General features: G+C 50.5%; 9 protein-coding genes across 9 annotated transcripts; 5 read left to right on the top strand and 4 right to left on the bottom strand.

Moving 5' to 3' along the window:
- Positions 1–411: 411 nt before the first annotated feature.
- Positions 412–2388, top strand: M437DRAFT_44083 (external NADH-ubiquinone oxidoreductase-like protein; the record flags this gene model as incomplete). Its single annotated transcript, XM_041020851.1, has 5 exons — positions 412–721; positions 784–1122; positions 1179–1456; positions 1516–2206; positions 2315–2388. The coding sequence occupies 5 exons, from the start codon at positions 412–414 to the stop codon at positions 2386–2388; spliced, it is 1692 nt and encodes a 563-aa protein (XP_040881810.1).
- A 1297-nt stretch (positions 2389–3685) lies between these two features.
- On the bottom strand, positions 3686–5452 carry M437DRAFT_73709 (ARM repeat-containing protein; the record flags this gene model as incomplete). Its single annotated transcript, XM_041026085.1, has 3 exons — positions 3686–4597; positions 4658–5167; positions 5222–5452. 3 exons carry the CDS (start codon positions 5450–5452, stop codon positions 3686–3688), a joined length of 1653 nt encoding a protein of 550 aa, XP_040881811.1.
- Positions 5453–5886: 434 nt separating this feature from the next.
- On the top strand, positions 5887–8065 carry M437DRAFT_43646 (uncharacterized protein; the record flags this gene model as incomplete). The annotated part of the gene is made up of 5 exons (XM_041020778.1): positions 5887–6028; positions 6088–6239; positions 6304–7297; positions 7348–7738; positions 7786–8065. 5 exons carry the CDS (start codon positions 5887–5889, stop codon positions 8063–8065), a joined length of 1959 nt encoding a protein of 652 aa, XP_040881812.1.
- Positions 8066–8212: 147 nt separating this feature from the next.
- M437DRAFT_43654 (Metallo-hydrolase/oxidoreductase) lies at positions 8213–9391 on the bottom strand (the record flags this gene model as incomplete). Its single annotated transcript, XM_041020781.1, has 9 exons — positions 8213–8296; positions 8349–8375; positions 8431–8565; positions 8621–8702; positions 8760–8968; positions 9021–9054; positions 9111–9182; positions 9229–9316; positions 9367–9391. 9 exons carry the CDS (start codon positions 9389–9391, stop codon positions 8213–8215), a joined length of 756 nt encoding a protein of 251 aa, XP_040881813.1.
- A 677-nt stretch (positions 9392–10068) lies between these two features.
- M437DRAFT_73712 (uncharacterized protein) lies at positions 10069–12090 on the top strand (the record flags this gene model as incomplete). Its single annotated transcript, XM_041026086.1, has 1 exon — positions 10069–12090. The coding sequence occupies one exon, from the start codon at positions 10069–10071 to the stop codon at positions 12088–12090; it is 2022 nt and encodes a 673-aa protein (XP_040881814.1).
- A 164-nt stretch (positions 12091–12254) lies between these two features.
- Positions 12255–14582, bottom strand: M437DRAFT_64416 (uncharacterized protein; the record flags this gene model as incomplete). Its single annotated transcript, XM_041024419.1, has 2 exons — positions 12255–14531; positions 14562–14582. The coding sequence occupies 2 exons, from the start codon at positions 14580–14582 to the stop codon at positions 12255–12257; spliced, it is 2298 nt and encodes a 765-aa protein (XP_040881815.1).
- A 1939-nt stretch (positions 14583–16521) lies between these two features.
- Positions 16522–17892, top strand: M437DRAFT_43553 (ATP-NAD kinase; the record flags this gene model as incomplete). The annotated part of the gene is made up of 1 exon (XM_041020762.1): positions 16522–17892. One exon carries the CDS (start codon positions 16522–16524, stop codon positions 17890–17892), a length of 1371 nt encoding a protein of 456 aa, XP_040881816.1.
- Positions 17893–20542: 2650 nt separating this feature from the next.
- Positions 20543–22639, top strand: M437DRAFT_43480 (DUF1212-domain-containing protein; the record flags this gene model as incomplete). The annotated part of the gene is made up of 1 exon (XM_041020747.1): positions 20543–22639. The coding sequence occupies one exon, from the start codon at positions 20543–20545 to the stop codon at positions 22637–22639; it is 2097 nt and encodes a 698-aa protein (XP_040881817.1).
- An 862-nt stretch (positions 22640–23501) lies between these two features.
- M437DRAFT_73716 (uncharacterized protein) lies at positions 23502–24416 on the bottom strand (the record flags this gene model as incomplete). Its single annotated transcript, XM_041026087.1, has 1 exon — positions 23502–24416. One exon carries the CDS (start codon positions 24414–24416, stop codon positions 23502–23504), a length of 915 nt encoding a protein of 304 aa, XP_040881818.1.
- Positions 24417–24809: the final 393 nt, after the last annotated feature.

Genomic DNA, 24809 nt, shown 5'->3' on the forward strand with positions numbered 1-24809 from the left:
AGCACAGGTCATGGTCAGCAGAAAAGCAGGCTTCAGCAGGGCTTCCTGAACTTCCAAGATGCACAATGCTGACGATAGCATACGCAAAGTGTGTAGATAGGACAGCGAGTCAAAAGACGAATCTGTTAATATTGATCGTAAAAAGGAGAAGCGCAGCATCAATAATGACGACGGTACTTGAGTATTTACAGTAGGGAGTTGATGGGATTTATCGGAACGGAGGTCCAAGCGTCATCGCGCAAAAAGTTCAGAGAGTGACTAGGTAGTTGAAGCTGCGCAGGTGCTTATCTTGTAAATATTGCTGAGACCTCACAACCTTCTCTCCACTCAATCACTCCCACCCCTCCCCTCCCACCCCCACCTCTCCCTCTGATGGCTGCCGCATCAGCTGTGAGGCCCGTAGTTGCCTCGATGCGCGCTGCAATTGGTGCTTCCAAGCGCACCTTTGCGACCACCAACAACCAGAGCTTCGCATCGCGTGTCCAGCCCTCGCCTCGCGCCACCTTGTCCCAGGCCCAGTTGCGCCAGTCTTTCAGACGCTCCTACGCCGATGCTGTCAAGCCCAAGAAGAGCGGCTTTCGCTTCTTCCGTTGGGCATGGAGAGCCACCTACCTGTCTGCCATTGCTGGCCTCATCTACACTGGCTACGGCATCTACGAGATGAAGAACCCTGGCGAGCAACCTGAGCCCGACCCGACCAAGAAGACTCTTGTCATCCTGGGTATGTGTTTCGAGCCTCTGTGAAAGAGCAGTCATGAGCTCTGAGCTGACAGCAGCACCCAGGTACCGGCTGGGGTGCCGTCTCCCTCCTCAAGAAGCTCGATACCGAAAACTACAACGTCATTGTCATCTCTCCTCGCAACTACTTCCTCTTTACACCTCTCCTGCCCTCTTGCACAACCGGTACAATCGAGCATCGCTCCATCATGGAGCCTGTTCGCAACTTCCTCCGTCACAAGAAAGCCGCCGTCAAGTTCTACGAAGCCGAAGCCACAAAGGTTGACTACGCCAAGAAGGTCGTTTACATCAATGATGACTCCGAGGTCAAGGGTGCCACTTCTTCGACCGAGGTTCCTTTCGATATGCTCGTCGTCGGTGTCGGCGCCGAGAACGCTACTTTTGGTAGGTTCAAAGTCCAGCACAAGATACAAGAGACGATGCTGACATGTCTTGATTAGGTATTCCTGGTGTGCGCGAGCACTCTTGCTTCTTGAAGGAGGTCAATGATGCTCAACGTATTCGCAAGCGTATTATGGACTGCTGTGAAACTGCCACTTTCAAGGACCAGAGCCCCGAGGAGCGCAAGCGTCTTTTGCACATGGTTGTTGTCGGTGGTGGCCCTACCGGTGTCGAGTTCGCTGGTGAGCTCCAGGACTTCTTCGAAAACGACCTCAAGACCTGGATGCCCGAAATTGCCGATGAGTTCAAGGTTACTCTCGTTGAAGCTCTTCCTAGCGTACGACGTTCCAGACTCGAGATATGGTGTTTGCTGAGATGGCTGACAATGTGTTCCAGGTTCTTCCCATGTTTTCCAAGCAATTGATCGACTACACCGAGCAGACCTTCAAGGAGGAGACCATCGAAATCCGTACCAAGACTATGGTCAAGAACGTCACCAAGGATTACATTGAGGCCGAGTACGCCGGTCCCGATGGCAAGAAGGTCATGGAGAAGATTCCTTACGGCCTGCTTGTTTGGGCCACCGGTAACGCTGTCCGTCCCGTTGTCAAGGATTTGATGTCGCAGATTCCCGCTCAGGCCGATGCCCGTCGTGGTTTGAACGTTAACGAGTACCTGGTTGTCAAGGGTACCGAGAACGTTTGGGCTGTTGGTGACTGTGCTGTTGCCAACTACGCTCCCACTGCCCAGGTCGCTGCTCAGGAGGGTGCTTTCCTTGCCCGCCTCTTCAACCAGATGGCCAAGTCCGAGGCAATTGAGACCGAACTCAAGAACTTGTCTGTCGCTCAAGAGACCGCCTCCAAGGACGCCCGTGACCAGATCTTTGCCAACATCAAGGATCTCCAGAAGCGTCTGCGTCGCACCAACCAGATGGGTCCTTTCGAGTACTCTCACCAGGGTTCGCTCGCATACATTGGTAGCGAGAAGGCCGTTGCCGATATCTCCTGGTTGACTGGTAACATTGCCACTGGTGGCACTGTCACATACTTCTTCTGGCGCAGCGCCTACCTCAGCATGTGCTTCAGCAGTAAGTTTTTCCCGCCCTGCTCAAGTTCCCGTGTCCAGATCCGTGGTCGCGTGGAAGGAGAGAAGAAACAAAAGGAAGAGAATCCAAAGCTAACAAAATCGAAAACAGCTCGCAACCGTGTCCTCGTCTTGCTCGACTGGATCAAGGCAAAGACCTTTGGCCGTGACGTCTCCCGCGAATAAGCGCCCAACAAGAACTTCTTCTCTCGACTCCATCTGCATCTCTCACACGACACTCACCTGATGCCCCACACTTTACCCACCGATGATCGACGGTGATGGGACAGCAGAAGAGGAGGTGCAAGAAGAACAACACAACCAAAAACCATTCTCATTTTTTTTTTCCCTTGTCATGCATCAAAAACTTCCGAATAGACATGGTGGGCGTGGTGGGTAGGAGCGCAAACAGGGTGGGTGACTTCCTTCCACAACAAGGCGTAATTCTTTCTTTCTTGTAGCAACATGATTCCAAATTTCAAAATTTTCACTTACCTGACTGCATCCTTCCCGTGCTGTTTGACAAGTCAATTGGAGAGTGTAAGAAGGAGAGGGAAGAAAGTATTTATTATCTAACTAGTCCATCAGTTTTGACATTTAGTTGTTGATGCCCGGATGACTTTCGCGGAATTTCGGAAGAAAGCAGACTGGATTGTGGAGCCGAGGGGATAGGTCAGCCGGTCCGCTCCGCCTAGGAAGCAAAGATAGACGACATGCCATGCCGTTCACTCAACTGTACGGCAGACGAACATAGTAATTGGACCTGGCAGACGGTCCCGGCACTTAAAGCTGGCAGGCAAGACACAGGAACACACATAGCAAGCACTCGAAACTTAAACAAAGACGTAACAGCCAAAAAGGTAAACGTGCGTGATTGCAATATCAACCCGAACCATTTCCTCCTTCTCTGGAATCCGTAGAGAAAAACAAGAAAAGCGGAAAAGAAAAAAGACAATAGAATACGAAATGGCGGGAACCAAGTCCTTGGTCTTCTGCGGACCTCTTGTCCCTCAAAACTGTTAGAAACCCCATAAGACAAGCCATAATGCGCCGGGAAGATGATGTGTGAAGTGTGGGAGGAATATGATGGGATTGGGGGGTTACATGACGGGGCATCTTGATGATGATGTTGTTTTTCTCCTCTTCGTGATCCATGTTCGTGACAGATCGTTGGAACTCCGGGGATGTGGTGGGTGTGGTGAAGGTGCTTGGTGTAAGGGGTTCCGTGATAATGCAAGCAATTGTGGTGGGGGGCACACTCGTAGAACGGAGTGTTGGCGATGGCTGTATGCCGAAGTATTGCAAGCTGTAGCTATAGCTGACTGTTGCAATGCATGGGTAGATATGCAGTGCGTTCCGCAGCAATGGCGTCTCTACTGAGGTTGGTTGCTTCTAGCAGAAGCTGCACCCAAGAACGGTGGAGCTTGTACTGCATTGACGACCTCAAGCCGGTAGCAAGCTGCATTCAGGATGTAAGGCAAGCTTACATATCCATCGAGTCACCGCCGTTGGCAAAGTTGAAGTTTTGCTGTTGCTGCTGAGCACCAAAGCCAAACTGACCATCTTGGCCGGCCTGAGGAGCGAGCTCGTTCATGTCACCCTCAGCCTCCTCGTCAGAGAAGTACTTCTCGATGATGTTGTATGCCTTCATGTAAATCTCCTCGTTGGCGTTGTTCTGGCAGTCGTGGATCTTCTCCATGCCACCGCACTCCTCGATGAAGAGAGCATAACGGTTGACAGGGGGCTCGTTGGTGCCCTCAGCAGCCTCCTTGTCCATGTCACCAACCTTGAGAATGTTCTCAAGGCCGTCAAGAGCGACCTGGATGATCTTGTTGTCAGGGCATGACAGCAAGTCACACAGAGGACGGATGGCACCCTGGTGGACAAGGTAGCGGATCTGGTCGGGCTTCTGAAGACCACCAGAAGTGGCGTTGGAGATGGCCCAGCAAGCCTCCTTGCGAGTCTTGAAGTCACCGTTGGAAAGAAGGTGGATGAGGGGTGCCATCAGGTTGGCGTCGATGACAGCCTGGATCTGAGTGGAGTTGCCAGCAGTGATGTTGCTGATGGTCCAGCAAGCCTCCTTGCGGATGCCATCCTTGGTGGAGCTCAAAAGAGAGAGCAGAGCGGGCAGAGCGCCGCAGTTGATGATGACCTGGGTCTGAACGTCGTCTCCGGTGACAATGTTGCCGACTGAACGGAGAGCAGGGGTCTGGACAGAGGTGGAGGCGTGCATCAGCAGTTCGACAAGACGACGGGGGATGTTGGCCTCGATGACAGCTTGGATCTTGTCGTTGGAACCGTCGGAGAGATATGAGATAGCCCAGCAGGCGTCAATGAGGACCTCATCGTCGAGGGAGTACACGAGCTTGGCAAGGACAGGCAGAGCAGGAGCGATCTATATGAGCACGTGGTCAGCACGAAGCGCAAATGGTCAAAGAAGTGCGGGAAAACATACAGTGTTCCAGTCAGGCTGAGGAGTCTTTCCACGGCAGAAGTTGCTCAAAGTCCAGGTGGCGTTGCGGAGCATGCTGAGCTTGCGGCTGTCACCAAGAAGGGCGACCAGAGGCTGGAGGGCGCCGCATTGCAGGACAAAGTCTCTGCATTGCGGGCTGTCACCAGCAATGTTACCGAGGGCCCAGACAGCCTGCTCGCGGACATCGGGCTCGGGGCTCTTGAGCAGCTCGACAAAGATGGGAACGGCGCCGGCGTTAATGACGACCTGTGTTTGCTGGGCAGAACCAGAGGCAATGTTGGTCAAAGCCCAGGCAGCCTCAAACTGGACGAGGGTGTGGGGAGAGCGGAGGAATTCGACAAAACGGCCAACGACGTTGGTCTCGATGACCTTCTCAATGGGAGGGTTACGCTCTTTTGAGAGCAGCTTGCGGAACTTTGTGGTGGCAGCGATCTGGTCCTCAATCTTGTCTGAGAAAACACCCTGGACCATCTGGGGGAGCTCTTCGTTCAACTGGGTACGTCATGTCAGCGAACGGTTTGGCGAGAAGTGAGTGGTCAAGGTTACCTGGCTCTCAATAGTTGTCGACTCATCATCACTGTCGGGAGCGGCGCCCAATGAGGCACCAAGAGTCTCGCCGCGGGTGATTCCTCTTCTCTTTGCAAGGTTCTCCTCACGCTTCTGCTTTCTGATCTCGACCTGCTGTTCCTCACGGCGGCGGCGAAGCTCATCGGGCTTGAGCAAGTTCTTTGCCTTGAAGGTGGTGCGGCGATGCTCGGGAATGTAGCGATCCGCCATGGTGACTAGACGTTGGCGTGGAGGAGCGGGGTGGGGGAGTGGTGAGAGGAGGGATGTTGGATGAGGAAAAGAAAAGCAGCAGCAGCAGCCAAAGCGATTTCTTTGATTACTGTGAGGGGTCCTCTTTTGCTTGGACGGGCAACAAAACAAATCCAGTGCCCAAAGCTCTGCGCAAAGAACCCACTCGTAAAGGACGACAACTCGTCAGAATTCTTGGCCAAAGCTCGTGTGCTCGTCAAGCAAATTTGGCCAACCACTTTCACTACCCAAGACTCGTTCCGAACGCGTCGCGTCTCCCCGTTCAAGCTCGAATCTACTCGACTGACTATCATCAAGCGAGCCAAGCATAATTATCATGTTGTCTTCTTTAGCACTGCACCAACCTGCCGGATGAATTCTTCTTTGTTCATTGCGTTGCTTAACCCACAATCACCATGGCTCAATCTCGTCCTAGCACGCTGACCAGCTTGGCTGATGCATACAAAGACTGCAAGTCTGCGAGTGCTGCGCCGATCATTAATCTCATGGGTATTGTCGTAGATGTGTTACTTCCATCGCCAAACAAGAAGACTGGAGGTGCGTCAAGTTGTCCTGTTTGAAACTGCCCTTTTCAGCAGCACTAATACCATAACCAGATTGGCAAATTACCTTTACACTCCAGGACTCGGACATGATTAAAATTCCTGTCTTTACCAAAGGTCTCAAAGCTCGCTTTTTCGCGAGAACCAAGGAAGAGCTTCCTCCGACTCCATCTTTAGGCGACATCGTTCTCATACGCAATTGCAAGGTAGGGAAGCCGAACTACAACTATAATGAACTTCATGCTCACGCATCTTTGACACTGTGCGTAGGTCATAGCAGTCTATAATGCACCATTAATAGTCGATGCGAGGAGACTGGCAAGCATAATTGTCTACCAAGCAGCTTCAATACCGGAGCAAGGTTTCATGCAATCTTTTCTTGGCGAAAAAGATATTCCATCTTTGCCTCAAGATCCGAACCCAAGACCTTCGAAGGCCGAGCAGATGTACGCTATCACTCTCAGGCAACTTGCGCCATCTGTTGTCAATACTGCTGGTCCTTCCGATGCTGCTTCAATCCCTACTCGACCTGCCGCTGATCGAGCTGGTGGGGCTCCACAGAACAATTTCAAGTTTCGCCTAATCACAAATGTCAACTACAATGACTATTGCGACCTTGCTGTTGAGGTCGTAAAAAGGTTCCCGAACTCAAATGGTAGTATGGAGCTATATGTCACTGACTACACAGCCAACGATTCCTTGTATGACTATCCTGCTCCGGATGATGCAGATGCGGATGATGACAGCAGGTATGGTAGAACCAGTTATCACAAAAATTTTCAGAATGACCATGAATTGAATAGGGATGGTGATTACTACGGCTACATCTCGAATGTCACAGGAAAGCGCAAAACCTGGCCCGGACCTTCTGGTCGTCGTACTCTGCAAGTTGAACTTCTTCCCCCTCATGCAGGATATGCTCGCGACAGAGTCAAGGAAGGTGATTTTGTCAAGCTTTCGAACGTTCGAATCAAGCAGAGCGGTGCGGGAAAGATGGAAGGCAATCTCTGGCCAGATAGACAGTTCCCGGACAAGATCTTGGTTCACCAATTGAAAGATGTGAAGCAATTAAAGACTCTTGTTGACCGCCGAGAAGGTTATTGGAGAGAGCACAACGCTCAGATTGAAGCCAAGCAGCAAAGCAAAGAAACCGAAGGGCAGGGAAAGAGACTGACCAAGAAACAGAAAAGGAAGGCCCGGAAGTTAGGTCTTAATAAGGATGAGACCGCTCCAACTTCGACTACTCTTGATAGCAATACGCACGGTGAGTCCACTCTGCGCGACTCGTTTAACCATTCGCTTATAAGCCCCTAGTCAGCTGTGTGAACTTCACCGGGGTAAAAGTGAGCACTATCAGAGATATACTGTCCAGAGATCATTCCTACACTGGTAGATCTGGAGTGAAGCTTGAACTGCCTTATCTCAATGTCAAGCATAAGGTCAAAGTCAGAGTCGTGGATTTTTGGCCACCAATACTGGAAGATTTCGCATCAACTGCACCAGTTACCGACGCTTGTGAAGAACATTCGGACGATGATATGGACACGACCAGCCCTCTCTCGAGTCAAAAATGGATATGGGACTTCTTTCTACTTTTGGAAGATGTCAAGCCTCATCAACCAAGCAGCGAGCCAGCACAGTTGTGGGTGCATGTGGACCACAGATACGCAGAGTTCCTCTTATGCATGGATGAGGACGCTACGGAGTAAGTCGGGTCCGTCTGAAATTGTTTAGCTGTATTGACCGTAATAGTCTGCGACGTGATACGCGAACACTTGCCAAGCTACGCGAGCAGATGGCAATTCTCTGGGGCAACTTGGAAGAACTCAAGACCGCTGCTCTGGCAAAGCAACAGCCATTTCCGGCACCCCAAGCCGCCGCAGCTGAGCGTACAAACCTGTCGAACCTGCCATTCTACTGTTTCATCGCAGAATATGGCCAAGAATTGGATCAAGATGACATCGAATCCGCGGACTCTTCAGGTTACACAACACTCTACGATATGTCCGGTGCTCGGATATTTCAGGAATAGACACGACAGATTCTGGGTTTCAAAGAAAAAGAGTGGAATAATGACAGTCATGATATCATCCAAACCCTCATCACTTATGTATAGTGGTGGCTCCAAAACATATTTTCAATGCGTCATATCAGCGTCTTCTGTGGATGGCGATTAAACTCAGGACTTGTTCTTCATCTCTCTCAAAGCAGCCATAACATCGACAGGACTGGTCTTGCCAGTGGCCTTCTGGACGACAGGATCCTATGAGACGTTAGTATGCTGGTTGGTATGTTTCGGCATCGGGTGGACTTACGTCGAGTCTCATAAAGACGTTGTGGAGCTGAAGGAGCAATCTTGTCAGGTACTGTATAGAAACGTGTGGAGCAAAAACGAACCTTCTCGTCACCAATGGTGAATTTGCCCTGAGTCTGCTTGTTGGCATTGGCGAAGGCCTCGAGTTTCTTGATGGGTTCGCTCTGCGAAACCTGGATGCCAAACTTGACGTTGCCCTTGGTGTACTCATGGCCAGGCTACAATGAACTTATCAGTAAAGATAGACATAGGTAACAATGGCCTTCTACTTACGTAGACCTTGGTGTCATCAGGCAGAGCAGCAAGAGTCTCGTTCAAAGCCTTGTGCATCTCCTCGGCAGTGCCTTCGAAGAATCTACCACAGCCTTCTCACATGTTAGCTCCTGCCTACTGAGATCTAACTTCTGTGAACTTGCCGCCAATGAAAAGAGTGTCTCCAGTGAAGACGGCCTTGTCGTTGCCGTCCTCAAATAAGTAGCAAATGCTGTCTTGGGTGTGGCATGGGGTGTGCAGAGCCTTGACCTTGATGTCGCCCACGTTGAAAGTCTCGCCATGGGCAGGTGTCTTTGTGACTTTGCTGCAGTCCTTTCCACCGATGATGGGGAGAGGGTATGTTTTCAGCTAGACTACGGTCAGTCTCGCAACTTTCGTCAATGATGGCCGCACAACGTACCATCTCAACGTTGCCGCCTGCATGGTCGTGGTGGCTGGTATGTATTAGTAACAGTTCTCCCGTCCTCGTAAGAGGTAGGTATGTGCTTACTGGTGGGTGTTGATGATGCTCTTGAGGTTAATAGCTCCACTGTCTACGTGCTTCTTGAGTTCGGGAAGCACCCTTACAGGTTAGTATGTTATAGCCGTCGGTGCAAGTGCTGACTTACTCTGGTGGGTTAGCGGGGTCAATGATGACAGCATCCTTGGACTTGTCGTCAACAACGAGATAAGCGTAGTTGTTACCACTACCCTCCCCTACATCGCATAAGCTTTGAAACATCAAGCACTGCCAAGTTGATACTCACACATGGGAATCGACTGGATATGCATGGCTCGAGAGGTGACAGGCTGAGGCGGGGTCAATCGAAGGTAGAACCAAATACAGGAAACAACGACACATACAAAAGCAGGTTTGAAGATGGGCTTGCAGATTGTTTGTCTGGCCAAATTAAACAGACTCATGTGGCAGGATGGTCTTTGGTTGTGATTTGGTGGTAGTGATGTCGGTGGTCTTCAAAAGTGGCTTGTCATTGGAGTTGTCCATGCTTCACCGGGACGGAGATAGTAGTGAACTCTCCGGGCTTCTTTACAGCGCAACCATGTCTTTAGCATACGATTGAATTGGAGAACACGAAGGCGACAACCAATGAAGACCACTCAGAGAACAGCACTACTCTACGCATGGTTCTAACCCAACGCTGAAATTCCATACTCCAAGAACAAGATCTTGATATGCTCATTTCTCCAACGTGCTATATGAGTTGGTAGTGCGTTCGTTACGAAAACCCATGCGCTCACAGAACCGTTTTGTGACGTCAAGCATAATTGTTGGAAGCTGCGAAATCTGGTGAAGTAAGGGCAAGTATCCGTCGCAAACCGAAAAACAAACACATCTGTCGTTCTTTCCTACTTGAGATCAATCTTCCATGCTTGAAAATTGACAAGCATCGACATCTGCAGGAATTTGGGGTTCGGACAGTGCTCAATCCGTTAAGCCTTCGTCCAACATGAACTTGAATTCTTCATTCACCCCACGCGAGCTGCCTGAGCGACAGAAGAAACTCCAGCCGATCCTTGGAATCCCTGTACCATATCTCTTTGCAGCAACATCTGTCGCTGCCGTCGCCTTGTTCAATTGGCCACTCAGATGGATCCTCTCGGGTGCTGCCATTTTGACATTCGTCATCCTCTCCGGCGCCGCTAATGGTCACCGAATTCTGCCCTTTTTCAACATCTGGTCTCTATTACTCTTGATCAATCTGTTCTATGGAGTTGCTGCTACCTCCTGGCTCTTACATGGCGCTTTTGTCGCAACATGCTATCCTGCGATCTTCTTGACATGCCTTTTCCAATTTGATCCCGTTGGAAGATTCGTCAGAAGACGCATCAGAAATGTGCTCAAGCAGCTTCAGTTCATTGATGATCAGATCGCCTTTTTCGACATACCAGCTCTGGAAATCGATGTCGACGTCAACGGTCTGATGAACATCCGTGGCATGACCTTCCGGCTCTCTTCACTGATGATCATTGCACATGGCGTGGAAGTCGGCATTAAATTCTCCGACGATATGGAAGTCGCCATTGCGGTGGACGAGGTCCGCATCTCTCTTTTCAGAAGAATCGACATCTCCGACGTATATGCAAATGTTAAGGGTGGTGAGCTTGAAATGACACTTAGGCAGTTGGCAGAGAATGGCAGAACACCTACCGACGATTCGTTCATGGTTTCTGAAACTCCTCTTCTTGCCACTGCGGCCAAGACTGGCGATACACGTGCTCCCATGGAGGCCATGAAGGAAAGGATGACAAATGGTTCTGCCCCCCAGCCTACTTCTACCGGTGTCGGCCTGAAGGGAGTCAAACAGCTCTCGCCTGACGATGATCACGCAAGGGAGACCTACAAGTCGATCCTCAACTACATTCAAGAAACCAGCATTATTACCGTCAGCCAGCAGGAGGTCGAAAAGAATGTGAAACAGAAACAAGTCGATGACGAAATTCTCGACAACAAGAAAGACCGTCGCTCTGCGATTTGCTCACAACTGCACAGCAAGCCCACTGTCCCTCACTGTAGCACGCGGTCCATTCGTGTCTCTACTCTGCAGCGGGATATGCCGATGCGAAAGTTCCTCCACAGACTTCCTTTCCTCCTCAGATGTCTTCTGAACCCAATCGCGTACTTCCATCCGGTCTACATCAAGTCTATCACTGCCGGAGGCTCAGGTGCCATGATCGAAACTATGCTTCACCAACAAATTTTCCAGGATCACCCAGAGCAAGCTTCCGATGTTAAGAATCTCAAGAAGCGCATTTCTGCCTGGCTAAAGGATGCCAACTTTGTTTTTGAAGCCGAGAAGATTACTGGCATGGCTTCTGTACCCATCAACCCAGTCTTCAACATCGTTTCTGATCTTCTGTTCGACGACATCATGATCTACAGAACTGTCAAGGAAGAGGTTGACTACAATCAAATCGTTCGTCTTGGAGGAGCGGATGCAAGGATTAGTGTGCCGTCATTCCTCTTGCCTCATCACGAACATATCTTGCCTCCGGTCCCAACCTCGGAGGATAAAGCTGCTCAGCAGGAAAAGATTGACAACGCCGACAGTCAGCCGAAGACTATCCAAGCCGAACAAGAAATGGCCCAGCTGCGCAAGGATGAAACTAACGTCAACATCTCCGCCCATGTGCGCCTACCTGCTTGTTTCGACCAAAATCTGCTCGACTTTATCGCAGCCTTGGTCAAGGCGACCAAGATCGTCGAGATGGACAGAGTTGAGAAGTCATTGGACAAAGAGATTCACGGCTTCAGAGAGTTTACAAAGGCAATCAAGACTGATCTCAATGACAAGATGAAGAAAGTCGCTATGGATGCTGCTGCCAACGATAGATGGATTGCAAAGTTGGTCGGAAAGGTAACCAAGAAACTTGAGACGATGCAGGGAGATATCGGTTACAGTGGTGACTTGCCGGTTCCTCTTGACATCTACCGCAAGAAGGCGGAACCTGCCAGCAAGCTTATGCCTTGATGAGAACAGAGAAATGAAAGAAACAAACGTATTACGCATAGATTAATTGTATCAGCATCGATCAAAATCAACGAAATGACCAAGAATAGACACAAGATTGCAGTAAGATCGTTATCGAAACTCCAACCTGACGGAAGCGAGAAAATTTCTTTAAGGTCTCCGTGTCAACTCCACCTTCTCAATTGAAGCTCCTTCCACGCCATTGCATCCTCGACCCCTCGTTCGTAAGCTTCCTTCTTTTCCAACTCCCTTCTCTTCTGTGCCGCCTCAACAGCTCTCCTAGTCGCTCCTTCCGCCTGTCTCAGTTCCATGTCATCCAGACGTTCATTCAAGCGTTCGAGCATCGAAGTGTTGTTCGGCTCCCAAGATTGTTGTGGTTGGTATCGTTGGGGCTGATAGGATGGATAGTTTGCTTTTGGTTCTGGGGGATCGGGAGCCGATGGTCTTGTATAGTTGTCTGGGCTATACATGCTAGAATCACGAGCGCTCGGAATGGTAGATGGAGCATGCTGTATATCAGAGATTCCATAGGTTTTGTCCTCAAAGCTGACGGTACGTCGAGTTGGGTGTTTGTAGTCGGTTTGACTTCTTTGAGGTAACTTGATGGGCTGCTCCTGTTGTCGATTCTGGTTCGGTCTGAGGAAACTATGTGCTGCAAGCCGTTGACCGAATTGCCCTGGTGCGAGGGCATCTCTGTTGTGATATTGGAATTGTGGCGCAGCGCCCTCCCCCGATACTGAAGTGGGAGGTGAGCTCTCCTCGAGAGATGCGAGGGTTGATGACTGATCATCTAGACTCGAAGACGATCGAGAATGGCTTAGCTGGGCTTGAGTTCTCCAGAAAAGCACGTCTTCTCGTCGCAGTCGTTCGGCACTGCGTTTTGCATGTCTCGTTTGCTGCTGGGATTGTGGCGATGGAACTGGCGATGGCTCCATCACAGGGTTATAATCAGGCCAGCCCGAATCAGTAGGAGCCTGATTCGTTGCGATTGGGGATGCTCTGGGGGCCTCTGAATCTGTGGCGCGATGTGAAGCAGCAATTGCGGGAGCATGGGTGTTTGTATGATAATACTGTCTAGCCATGCTTGGCTCCGCTGTGCCTCCATATGGGTTACTGGGCTGCTTCCCAAAGTAGTCTTGCTCGTGGTTTGTCGGCTGCAGTCCAAGATGTGGCGGAGTCCTTTGTGTCGTAGATCCTTCAAACTGCCGTTCAATGGGCATAGTTTGAGAGTCGTATCTGAAATTTGGTACTACGGGTGGAGACTGCTGTGGAGACCATGTTCCATGTAGAGCTGATTGCGCTTGTGCCTCTTGGTAGGCTTTGTCTCCCACCTGTGTGCGAGCATTGGAATTTACATTGGCCATATATGCAAGAGCATTCTGGACGTGATTGAGCTGCTGGTTGTTCTGAACTTCAGAACCCGGCTGTGGTTGCCATTGGTTCAGCTGATTTCGAAGCATGTTTTCATGCTCTATATTGGTTGACGGTGATTGCTGGGGTGGAGCTTGGTTGCTCCATGTTGGACTCGGACCTTGCAACCTAGCAGATGGCAATGCGCTTGCCATCGATGGCACGTCGATGACATGAGTATCGTCCGTACTTAAACCAGACATGATCTCGATCACGTTTTCGCTAATTAGCCTTTTGGTCTTAGCCTGTCCCTTGAACTCCCTTCCAGGCGGAGGAAGACGTTGGTCGAGTTTCGATTTCGTCCGCTTCAGCGGTGAGTCGGAGATATCGTTGAGGTCAGAGATGTTGCTTGCCACACTAGCGCTAGTCGTCTCATGGCCTGGTGTTGCCTTCTCGACTCTTCTTCTGTCATCCCTACTCAATATCACTCGAATGAAAGTGGTCTCTCTGATCCTAGTCCTGAGATTGTTGAGGACCTCACGGTGTATGGCTGCTATTTCCCAGCGAGCGTGTTTGTTCGTCTCATCTCGCCTTTGTTGCTGGAGAAGAACTTCGACTTGTTGACGCTGGTCCGCCGACATGGCTTCATACATCTCGATGAGCGATTTTGCCTTGAGCTGCTTCTTGACTTGAGATTCAAGTTCATCAGAAGGCAGTGTCATTTGTACCACTGCTGCTCGCTTCCAGCTTGGGGCACCATCCTTGGTTTTGGGAGCAGCCTTGGTAAGCTTCCAGCAATGGAACGTTGTGAGTATTGGAGCAGACTTGTTCTTGTGATGTTTGGTGCCTGTCTGCCTATTGAGTTGAGCGTCGTAATCAGAGTCAGAGCCTTCGACGATGTCTATCAGAAAATCGTCTGGAGTACACGAAGAGTCCGATGGCATAGCGTGATGTGAATATACATTAGCTGGAGGCACAGGTATTCTCTGAGTCATGGCTAGTAGGATTGACGCTTGCAGATTTTGTGACAAAGTGTGCTGATATTCAGCTTCGAATAGATAGCTAATGCTGTTAACTCCTCTTGATCCAGACTTGTCAGTAAATATCAGAGTCAAACTCACAATAAGATCGGGGGAGGACATGCTCACCCTTATAATCTTGTTCTTGCAAGTCACGTTTATCTTTGACCGTCCTTTCCCGCATCGCATGACTCCGTGCATGACATACACTACCTCGTAGAGAAACTCAATGCGAAGATAATAGGTGGGATGAACAGTTGTGTACAAGCTTGCCAGGGCTATCCAGGTACCCGCGACTAAAGACACGGCTCCTGGATTCCAGGACCAATCACTGCATGTGTGTTGTACCCCTTGACCACACCTACCATAAATATTGGTGTGCGCGTTATCGTGTCCAAGATCATGGCAACGCTGAAAGCTTGAGTCAATCTACCCAGAGCGGTACGCAGGTCTACGAGGATTCGTCTTACGACGACACCCACTTCACCCAAGCATGACCAAGCCTTCGGTGTAGGCATTGGTCGACCCAAGTTTTTGCCTTTCGCACCGAAACAAGAATCAGATGTAGGATTAGCTCTTTGGCGAAAAGAAGTGTGGTCACAAGTCAAGGGCCAGGAGGGGAGGCATGATCGAGCCGAGCAGATATTCAAGGCATGGCGAGATGCAGGCAGTAACATAAGGATTGCTCTTACCCAAGCCACCCGCAAGAGGTTCTCTGCTACCTTTCCCAGAATCCGGGATATTCGAGCTGTCCGGTTCACGTCCATATGGCTGACTTGCGGTGATTCGTCACTAAGAATGTCGTGCGCTCGAATGAGGTGTATTGCGTACAGCAAGATTCAAGTCGCAATCGTGTTTGAACAATGTCTAATCTTCCTGGTGTGTAACTTGTAGCTGTTCAATGCTGACAAGGTGCTAATGCACTCTGCGCTGGCGAAGGCTTGCAGCTCTCCAATGAGGAACGTCGAGTCAAGGCCCACCTGACAAAAGCCACACGATGATAACTTGCACAGCAGTCCTCCAAGCACGACTGAACATGGTCTTCGAGCGAAGTATGATGCACCCTTGAGTCCATGCTTGGAGACTTGATGCGAATCTGAATGACAATACGACTGAAGCGGATGAAATTCTGGAAGCCAAGCAGATAGAAAGAATACTGTTTTGCGAGATAGAAGTCGCGCTTCGCTTATGTATGTGTCGAGTGTCGCGGATGGAATAATTCGATGGGAGATCACCTCTGTGATTTCTTTTGCTTTAGCCGTGTCGGGGTCAAACTGTCAGCTAGAGTTTGTCATTAGGAGCAATCAAAGGACAGCAGTAAATGAGAGCAACGACACTACACGCAAGTAGGTGATTCTAAGGCAAGACAGGCGTCACGAGGGCACCAACAAATCGAAGGCTGAGGGAAGGAGCAAAATAAGTTGTTGCCATTGTTCGTGATGGTGGACGGAGATACGACCATCAACATCCCCAGACTCTTCGGAGTTTGGGGGGAAGGAGCGGCTTCGGGCACCGGCATCTCCTCGATCACCGGACGCCAACAAGACGCGGCCATGGAAACTTTTGGATGCTTCTCTGTCTTCATCTGGTCCGGAGCTGCATCCAGCTGGAAATCCTTCTCTTCATCTCCTCTCGGTCACAGTCTTCCAGGTACTGGTACAATCAATTGAGCATCTCGGCGCATCCATCAAGCCGACTCTTCTTCTCCACGCGGGAACGGCGATAAGGCTTATATTTCTAATCGTCACAACTTAGCCTGATTGCAATCCCATTGCATACCTTGGGTGTTTCTACTGCCTGCCCAGGAATGGACGACTACCGCTTCCAATTCAGCCCGCAAGACTCTGCCTCCCAATTCCACTCAATGTCGCCAAACCTGCTGAACGGTCCGTCAAGGCGGGACTCTTACCGTCGTCGCAACAGCCTGCCTACAGCCGTCGCTTCCAGTCCTTCGAACCAAGCCCTGGCTATCCCTACACCAGAAATCTCCTCACGGAATGGCCCTTCTGCCTCGGAATTATCTGCCGCCATCTCTGAGCTCTCCCGATCCGGCACCCCGTCCATGGTACAGCTGGCCGCCTTGACAAGTCCTTGCTTCTTCCACCGCCGCTTCGGTGATGCCGTCAACATTGAAAAAGTTCTGGAGGAGATAAAGGAGGATGATCAGCTGTCACACAGTCGTCTTATGCAGACCGCTGCCAGTGTTCGCGAGGTCTCACGACAACTACAAAGACGTTCCACCAAGCAAGCCGTACGCAACGTCATGATAGTCACAAAGGCCCGTGACAATGCCTTGGTTGATTTGACGCGCGAATTGGCTGAATGGCTACTCGTCAAGCCGCGATATGGTAGCGACGTCGGTGTCAATGTCTATGTCGACTCGAAGCTCCGCCGCTCTAAGCGCTTCGACGCAGATTCGTTGATTGCCAAAGACAGCCGCTTTGAGAGCATGCTTCGTTTCTGGACTCCTGCTCTCTGTTGGGCTTCTCCTGAATTATTCGATCTTGTCATAACTCTCGGAGGAGATGGCACTGTTCTCTTCACCTCATGGCTGTTTCAACGCATCGTTCCTCCCGTCATGTCCTTCTCGTTAGGGTCTCTGGGCTTCCTTACGAATTTCCAATTCAACCAATACAAACACCAACTAGACCGCATCATGGGCGATTCCGGTATGAGAGTGACCATGCGTATGCGATTCACCTGTACAGTCTATCGAGCGGCGGCGTCAAATTCCTCATCCTCCCTGCCTCCTCATAACTCCTCCGACCCCTCATATCCTGCGACAACGAATCCGACCAAAATCGAGGGCGAGACCCACGAAGTGCTCAACGAGCTAGTCATTGACCGAGGACCTTCGTCATACATTTCTTCACTGGATCTGTACGCCAATGATTCATTAGTCACACGCATTTCAGCCGATGGTGTCATTCTTAGTACCCCGACAGGGTCTACTGCGTATTCACTGTCAGCAGGTGGAAGTCTGGTACATCCAGAGATACCCGCTATACTACTCACACCTATCTGCCCACATACTCTATCTTTCCGTCCAATGATCTTGAATGACTCCATGGAATTGAAAGTCTCTGTTCCTAGTAAAGGCCGAGGCGGTGGCTTTGTCAGCTTCGATGGCAAAGGACGAATTGAGCTCGGTCTAGGCGACGAGGTCGTCGTTAGAGCCAGCAAGTATCCTTTCCCAACCGTCCTGAGTCAACCAATGGAATGGTTCGATGCCATCAGCCGCACGCTACGCTGGAATACCAGAGCTGCTGACCAGAAGGACTGGGCAGGAAGAGATGCGGACGAGAGAGACGACGAATTCGATGAGGACGGCGCCCCGAAGAGCAACAAAGAACCAGAGTTTGACATAGACTTCGAAGACGAGATGGATAGCGTTCGAGATTCTGGATACTCCGGGTCGAGTAGCACGGCATGAGCAACAATCTGCTATATTCCTCTTACATTCTCGTTTTCTTGAAAGACGCGACTAGTGCTTACGGACGTATAGAGATATTGTCGAGAAGACTAGTGGTGCTGCAACCCAAGGCATGCAAATGCTTACGAAATTTTGTCCTTGGACTACGGATCGATGCTGCATAGGCATAACGAGCGGAAGGAGCGGCTGTTTCTTGCTTTGATTGTTGTTTTCTCATGACTTGCATACACATCACGACTGAATCAAAGACGGAGGGACGGGGAAGGATTTAGAACCAAACGAATAATGCACGCATGTGACTCCTCCTATTTTTATGGTCCGCTCTTCATCTTGCAGTCGGATGTTCTTCCTCGCGGATCCTAGCTTGAATTCCCCGTTTGGGTCTTCCGAGCGAAAGAGACAAAGATCGCCAGCACGTTTTTCTGTGCCAAGGCTGATATCTTAACCCTCGGGCTCGGGTCTCCGAGCCCAGCCTTTCCGGCACACCAAGACTGTTTTCTTTGTTTTTGGAGGCTTCAAGGTGACGAGCAAGATATCCAGAAATCGGTTTGACCATGGGGAACCTATCGGCCCTTTCACAACCACGCAGACCGTAGTGGGCATCAGCTACGCCAAAATGGCGTACACGTACAACGTGCCGAGATATCAACGGTGGGACGTCGTTTGTTTGAAGAGGTTGAGTGCGGGATATGACGAAATTTGCATACGCGTGCTACCAAGTCACTCGCGCAAGGAGTGCAGTTTCGCTATTCTCGTGTTTGGAAGAACGGTCGTGTATGGTTGGAACATCGATGGCGATCGCAAGTCGTCCCAATAAGCTAGCAGCCTGCTGTTGGGCCCTGCATCTTTGCATAACCTTTATCGCGCCCTGACTCGATACTTTTACCGAGACCCAGCATCAGCCTCCTTGACGATCTGTCAAAATCCCCCTGTCGCAGCTCGTGCTCGCTCAATGTTCATTCTGTGGTGCCCTTCGTGGCCTGGAAATTGCCATCATGTATTGCAGTTTTTCCTCAGCGTGCGCGTCGTCGCTGTGGACAAATGGCATTCTTCGTCCCGGCATTCGTATCCGTGTAGTTGCGTGTTCGTGCCATTCGGATCCTCCCTCGCTCAGCAGACTCCATACTTCCAAGCAGTAACTGTGGGTCACTGATAACTGGTCTCGCCCCGTTTCGTCCATCTTACTGCCGCTCTTGATATGGAGAGTATGAGCGCCAGTGCTGAACCCAAATGCCATCATGGTCCCACTATCCCCTTGGGGCACAATCCTCAAGAGACACCGTGAGGCGGCTAGAACTACAAGTTCATCTAGGTGCCATCTCTCAGATTTTCCCTTCAAAGTGTCCTTTACCGACTACCGCCTGATTTTTTTACCCTTCAATCAAGCCCGCCCCTTTTTTCGAGAAGGCTATTACCTGTCTCTTATTATCACAATCTAGCATCGCATTGCGTGACTGAATCCGGTTTATTCCCGACCTGTATCGGTCCTTATTGCAGACATCTTCTGCTCAAATTCTGCACCCTAACGGCGGACCTCAACACCCCAGCTCAGTGGCAACCCCATATTATTTTCTCTTGATCTTTCATTTCTTATCCGGGGTTGAAAGTCGTATCGTGTCAGTCGTCGTTCGCGCTTTCCCTTGACTTCGACTTTTGTATCAAATCTTTCTTTGTTGGTTGCTTTCGTCAACTTCCAAGTTTGGAAAGGTGGGGCAAGCCGACCATCACGCATTCGGTCACGGTCTTTTCAAACATCAACTCGCAGGCTTGAGTATTCTTTGTTCCTAAACGAGCGAGGCATCAAGCCTTTGCTCGGTGAGTTCTATAAACGATGAGTTCAGCAAATACACCCCGGATCGAGCTCAATCCGTTCGAGGACCCTCCGGAGATATTGGACAATGGGCCCTATTTTAACTCGAACCAGTCAAGTGACTACCTGAGCAGCATGGAACCAAGTCGACCTGGTAGTGCCGGAGGGATCAGACCCAAAGACAAGAAGAAGGTCGGCTTCCACCCAGACGCAGAAGAACCACCACTGTTCAGGAAACATCGGCCCGCCAGTATCACGCTACCTACGAGGATTACTTTGACGCCGCCCAGTGGTTTAAGTCCTGGCTTCTCGACCTCCGAGAGTCCCTTTACTTCACATTCTCGAAACTCTAGTGGAACGAGTGAGGCATTGTTATCATCTTATCGTAGCCATGCTCCCGAAGTGTCTTCCGAAGACACGGAGCAGATCAAGGCTGCTTTCGCGTCTTCAGCCTTACCAAGTGCCTCGTCGCCCACCATGCCACGGATGCCTCCGCGGCCTGTCCTTCGCCGTGGGGACTCGGCATTCTCGACCGCCTCAGACGATGAACAAGAAAACACAGTCCAGAGTCGGCGGGCTCGTGAGGCCCACGAACGTGGAAAGAGATTGGAACTGGACGAGCGCATATCTTCAGCTCCAGCTTCACGAGCTGCCTCGCCCGCGCGCAAACTCGGCCTACCCAAGCTCAAGCTGAACCTTAGCGAGATTCCCCTGCAAGACTTCAGCAAAGTCGACTTCTCCGAAGAGCCCAACGAGCACGACCCCCTTCACCATCTCGGCGATGCAACAGATGACGACCTTCACGCATCGGCCCACAAACTTGTGCGTGCTCACGCCTCGATGGCTCAACAACTTCTCCACATCGATGCCTCGTCTGGCTTAGCATCTGCCGCAGCCACTCCCAATGAAGAGCGTGAAGCCTATCTGGATTATGTTCCCAAGCCTGAGCGTCACCGCGCTGGTGTCCTTGGCGCCTTGCTACGACTCTACAACCACGATGGTCCAGCTAGCTCAGGCCATGATCGCTCCTCCAGCCTGCCACGGCCTGCACACTTCCGCGATGGAAGCAGTGGCTTCAACACTCCACAGCATTCGCCTCCTTCCTCTGGATACAACACTCCTAGCGGTAGACCTCTCTCAGGTTATAGCACTCCCGGAGGCAAACAGTCAAAGCCATGGCATTCCAAAAGTTATAGCAATTCAACATCTTCTCTGGCCTACTTGGTTGGTTCTTCTGTGAGTGGAGGCACTCCGATCGCCGGCCTGCCGCTAGGAGAACAAGTTACGGAAAACTTACGCCAACGTCACGAAGCAGAGAAGAAGGCCAAAAAGTCTCGCAGCCACAATGTCCTGAGTCGTATGGGCCGTTCCCGCCTGGATGAAGAGATCAGGATCACGAAGCACATCAAGGAGAATTTGGCCCGACAAAAGTATCTCCTCAAGCTTTGCCGAGCTTTGATGACCTACGGTGCGCCAACCCATCGCCTGGAAACGTATATGCGTATGAGCGCCAGAGTCCTTGAGGTTGATGCCCAATTTCTTTACATGCCCGGTTGTATGATATGTTCATTCGACGACCTTTCGACACATACAACGGAAGTTAAGATGGTCCGCGCTGGTGAAGGCTTGAATCTTGGGAAACTAAGAGATTGTCACGAAGTCTACAAGGAAGTCCTTCACGATCGTCTAGGAGTCGACGATGCTACTGATCGTCTTAATGAGATCTTCAACAAGGAACCACATTTCAACAACTGGTGGATGGTGTTTGTGAGTGGCCTAGGCACAGCTTCTGTTGCACCCTTTGCATTCAACGCCGGTTACTTGGACTTGCCTATCTGCTACGTCCTTGGCTGCATTGTAGGATATCTTCAAGTGGTATCCTATCGCAACGAAGGCGTCCTAAACATGTTCGAAGTTCTTGCGACCATCATAACATCATTCTTGTCTCGAGCTTTCGCTTCTATAGGTCATGGTCGCTACTTTTGCTTCTCAGCTCTTGTCCAGTCTTCGATCTGTTTGATTCTGCCCGGCTGGATAGTACTTCGCGCCTCGCTGGAACTTCAATCGAAAAGTATGGTCTCTGGGAGTGTGAGAATGGTCTGGGCTATTATTTATTCACTCCTGCTCGGATTTGGAATCACGATTGGAACCGTTCTCTACGGTGCTATTGATAAGAATGCAGTGTCGACAACAACATGCTCAGCTGATCGCGAGATTGGGGCGCATATTCAACTGGTTTTTGCACTGATTTTCTCCTTTTCCCTATGCGTGCTGAATCAGGCCAAGTGGAGGCAAATGCCTGTCATGATCATCATTGCACTCATAGGACGTCTAGTCAGCGTTGGTCTTGGTACGAAGTTTAAGGGCAATGGCCAGATCAGTGCTACAATCGCTGCCCTTGCCATTGGTCTCGCTGCAAATTTGCATTCACGATTCGGAACCAAGATCGAGAACAAAGCTCTGGATGTTTGGGAAGCCTATCTGCGACCACACGTCAGAGCTTTCCACAAGCGAATTCGTGGCAAATCAACAGCTCTCCGCGACCGACGTACTAAGAAGATGATGGAGAGCATGGAGTCTGGAGAACTACACGACAGCGAAAGCATCTTTGTGCCACACATCAGACGTGTAGGCTATGGTCTCGCAGCGGCGGCCATGTTGCCCGCCATTCTTGTACAGGTGCCTAGCGGTCTCGCTGTTAATGGAAGTCTGCTCTCTGGTGTCCAAGCTGCCGATCAGATCGCGGGAAAGGGTCAGAATGGCAGTACGGTTACAGATGCCGCAACACTTCAGTCTGGTGGCAGCGTAAACTCTGTGGCCTTTAACGTCGGTTATTCCGTGGTGCAAATCGCAATCGGCATCACGGTGGGAATATTCGCGTCCACGTTGATAGTGTACCCATTCGGCAAGAGACGCAGTGGCCTGTTCAGTCTGTGAGCGAGGTATCCACTCGGCACTTTACTATACAGAAAATCTGTTTATTATAGTTACAGCAGGTGTCAAACCTTGTTGTGTCATTCTTGCGCCGGCATGCTCTCTCAGTGGTGCATGTTGGCAAGCGTATTCCGCGTTAGGATCTGCGCTGCCAGCAACCTTTTTTTGTCTCTTTCTTTTCTCATCTATTGTTAACTATCAAGCATGGCTCTGGAGTTTGTTATTTGTTGTTTCTTCTTTGTTCTTCATAATTGGCGGTAGTCGCTCATTAATGTTTTGTTTGTTTGTTTTCTTGGAAAGATTATTAGAGGCTTCCTCATGACTGATTACGACTTTTCATTAATCACGCTATAGACATAGACATGATGAATTTCCTATCGTTGCAGATCACAATCATTGTTCCTCGCCTTCCTCCTGAATCTGTGATGTTGTTCCCTCAGTTGCTGTTTCAACATCTCTGAGACGTTCAAAGGGCCTGTCAGGAGGGATAAGAGCGGGGCAAGAGCGACTCTGCATTCTACTGTCTAGATCAGATAAGCACTTGGACGGATTGTCAGCTCTGACGATCGCGACGAACATACGTATGTCATATTGGCTGCGCCATGTACAGACCACGCTTCGTAGGGCCTCCTGTGGGCTGGACCATGCAACTCGTGTAGCTGCAAGGCTGCAGCGTGGTCTGCAAAGGAGGAGTAGCTTCTTAAAAGACGATATGTCCTAGATTCTCTTTGGTTGCATCTTGGAGCTGATAGCATTTACGTCTGTCCATAGCTTACAGTTCGCAATTATCGTGATTCTCGCAGACATTTAGCACGTGGGGGAGATGGTATCATTCCATCAAGACGAGTAATGATACGAAGAGGTGTCAGATTGCATAGTGAGCAGCATTGAACCTGGCAATGAGCTCGTTTAGCGAAGCTCTCATCATATCCATCTCGTTTCTCTGTTGCTGGACTAGCTGTCGCAGCTCTTGAGCTTCGGTCCGTTGCTGGTCGGCCTGCTGCTTTAGACTAGTATTCTCAGCCTCGATGGCTTGAATGCGTGTAACGAGCGTAGTAACTCGTCTTGCAAGACCTTGACCATTCGCCGGTGGTTGAGAGTATGTTTCTGTGTCGGTGGGTGCACTTGAATCGTCTATATTTCTAGGAGGAGTAGGTGAACGGACGATAGGCCGGGATGGAGGGACGGGAGAATGCCTGCTGTCCGAAAAGGTCGTGGGAATTCTAGGAGCCTGGTGGACTGGTTGAGCTGCATTACTTGGTCGCTTTTTCCTCCATGCGGGTTCTCTGACCTGAGCAGCAGGCGGTGGTGGGCGTCTGGTTGGTTGTTGAGGTCTTGTGGCATTTTCCAAAGCCATGATTGCATCAACTTCCATGTCATTTTCGTCGTCTTGGGCATCTTCATCATCTTCATCGTCATCGTCGTCATCGTCATCATGGTCATCGTCGTCGTCAGATGATGTCTGAGTCACTTGGCCCGGGACGACAGGGTTTGCAGGTATGATAGTATCCTTCCTCTTGGACAAGCCCATCTCCTTGCGTAATTTGGCCAACTTACGAAATGAAACGACGAAGCCATCTCGTCTGAGAATTTTGGCCATCTGTTGATCGGTGTAATAGCGCTCTTGATAAAACAGATCGTATATTCTTTGCCTCATTTCAGGAGTCACTTTGATACGCGGACGAATAGAAAGACCCCAAGCATTCATGTTGCGTTTGAGGGTGTTTTCGGAGAGCGAGATGCCATGCTCGCTGGCCAATGTCTCCATGATACGGTTCATGGTCCATTTCTCCTGGTTCACCCACCAGGTGATGGCCTGGCGATGAGCGGAAATGTCGATGGGCTTCCTGGGCATTTTTGAGGAGTGTTTGTGATGGCTAGGTAGCTATCGGCGACAGAGGTTGAGAGCTTGTGAGAGATCCAGAGCGGTAGACAAAGCCGACAAGCAAAACGTCGGGGCTTGGCGGCTGCGATGCGGCTTTCACATGCTCCGACCGGTATGCGCGGATCTCGTGCCATCTTACGGAGGTCCTGATGACGATTTATGTACCTACCTAGTTGACAACTGCCCCGCGCGTGCCTCAGTATCCATGTTAAGTGCTCGTATGCCTGCATGACCTCGAAATACGACTTCTCCCCGCTCTTACGTCCTTGTCCTCGCTCCTTCTCTTTT

Source organism: Aureobasidium melanogenum, assembly GCF_000721775.1.
Source record: "Aureobasidium melanogenum CBS 110374 unplaced genomic scaffold scaffold_5, whole genome shotgun sequence".
In the NCBI taxonomy this organism is placed as follows: domain Eukaryota; kingdom Fungi; phylum Ascomycota; class Dothideomycetes; order Dothideales; family Saccotheciaceae; genus Aureobasidium; species Aureobasidium melanogenum.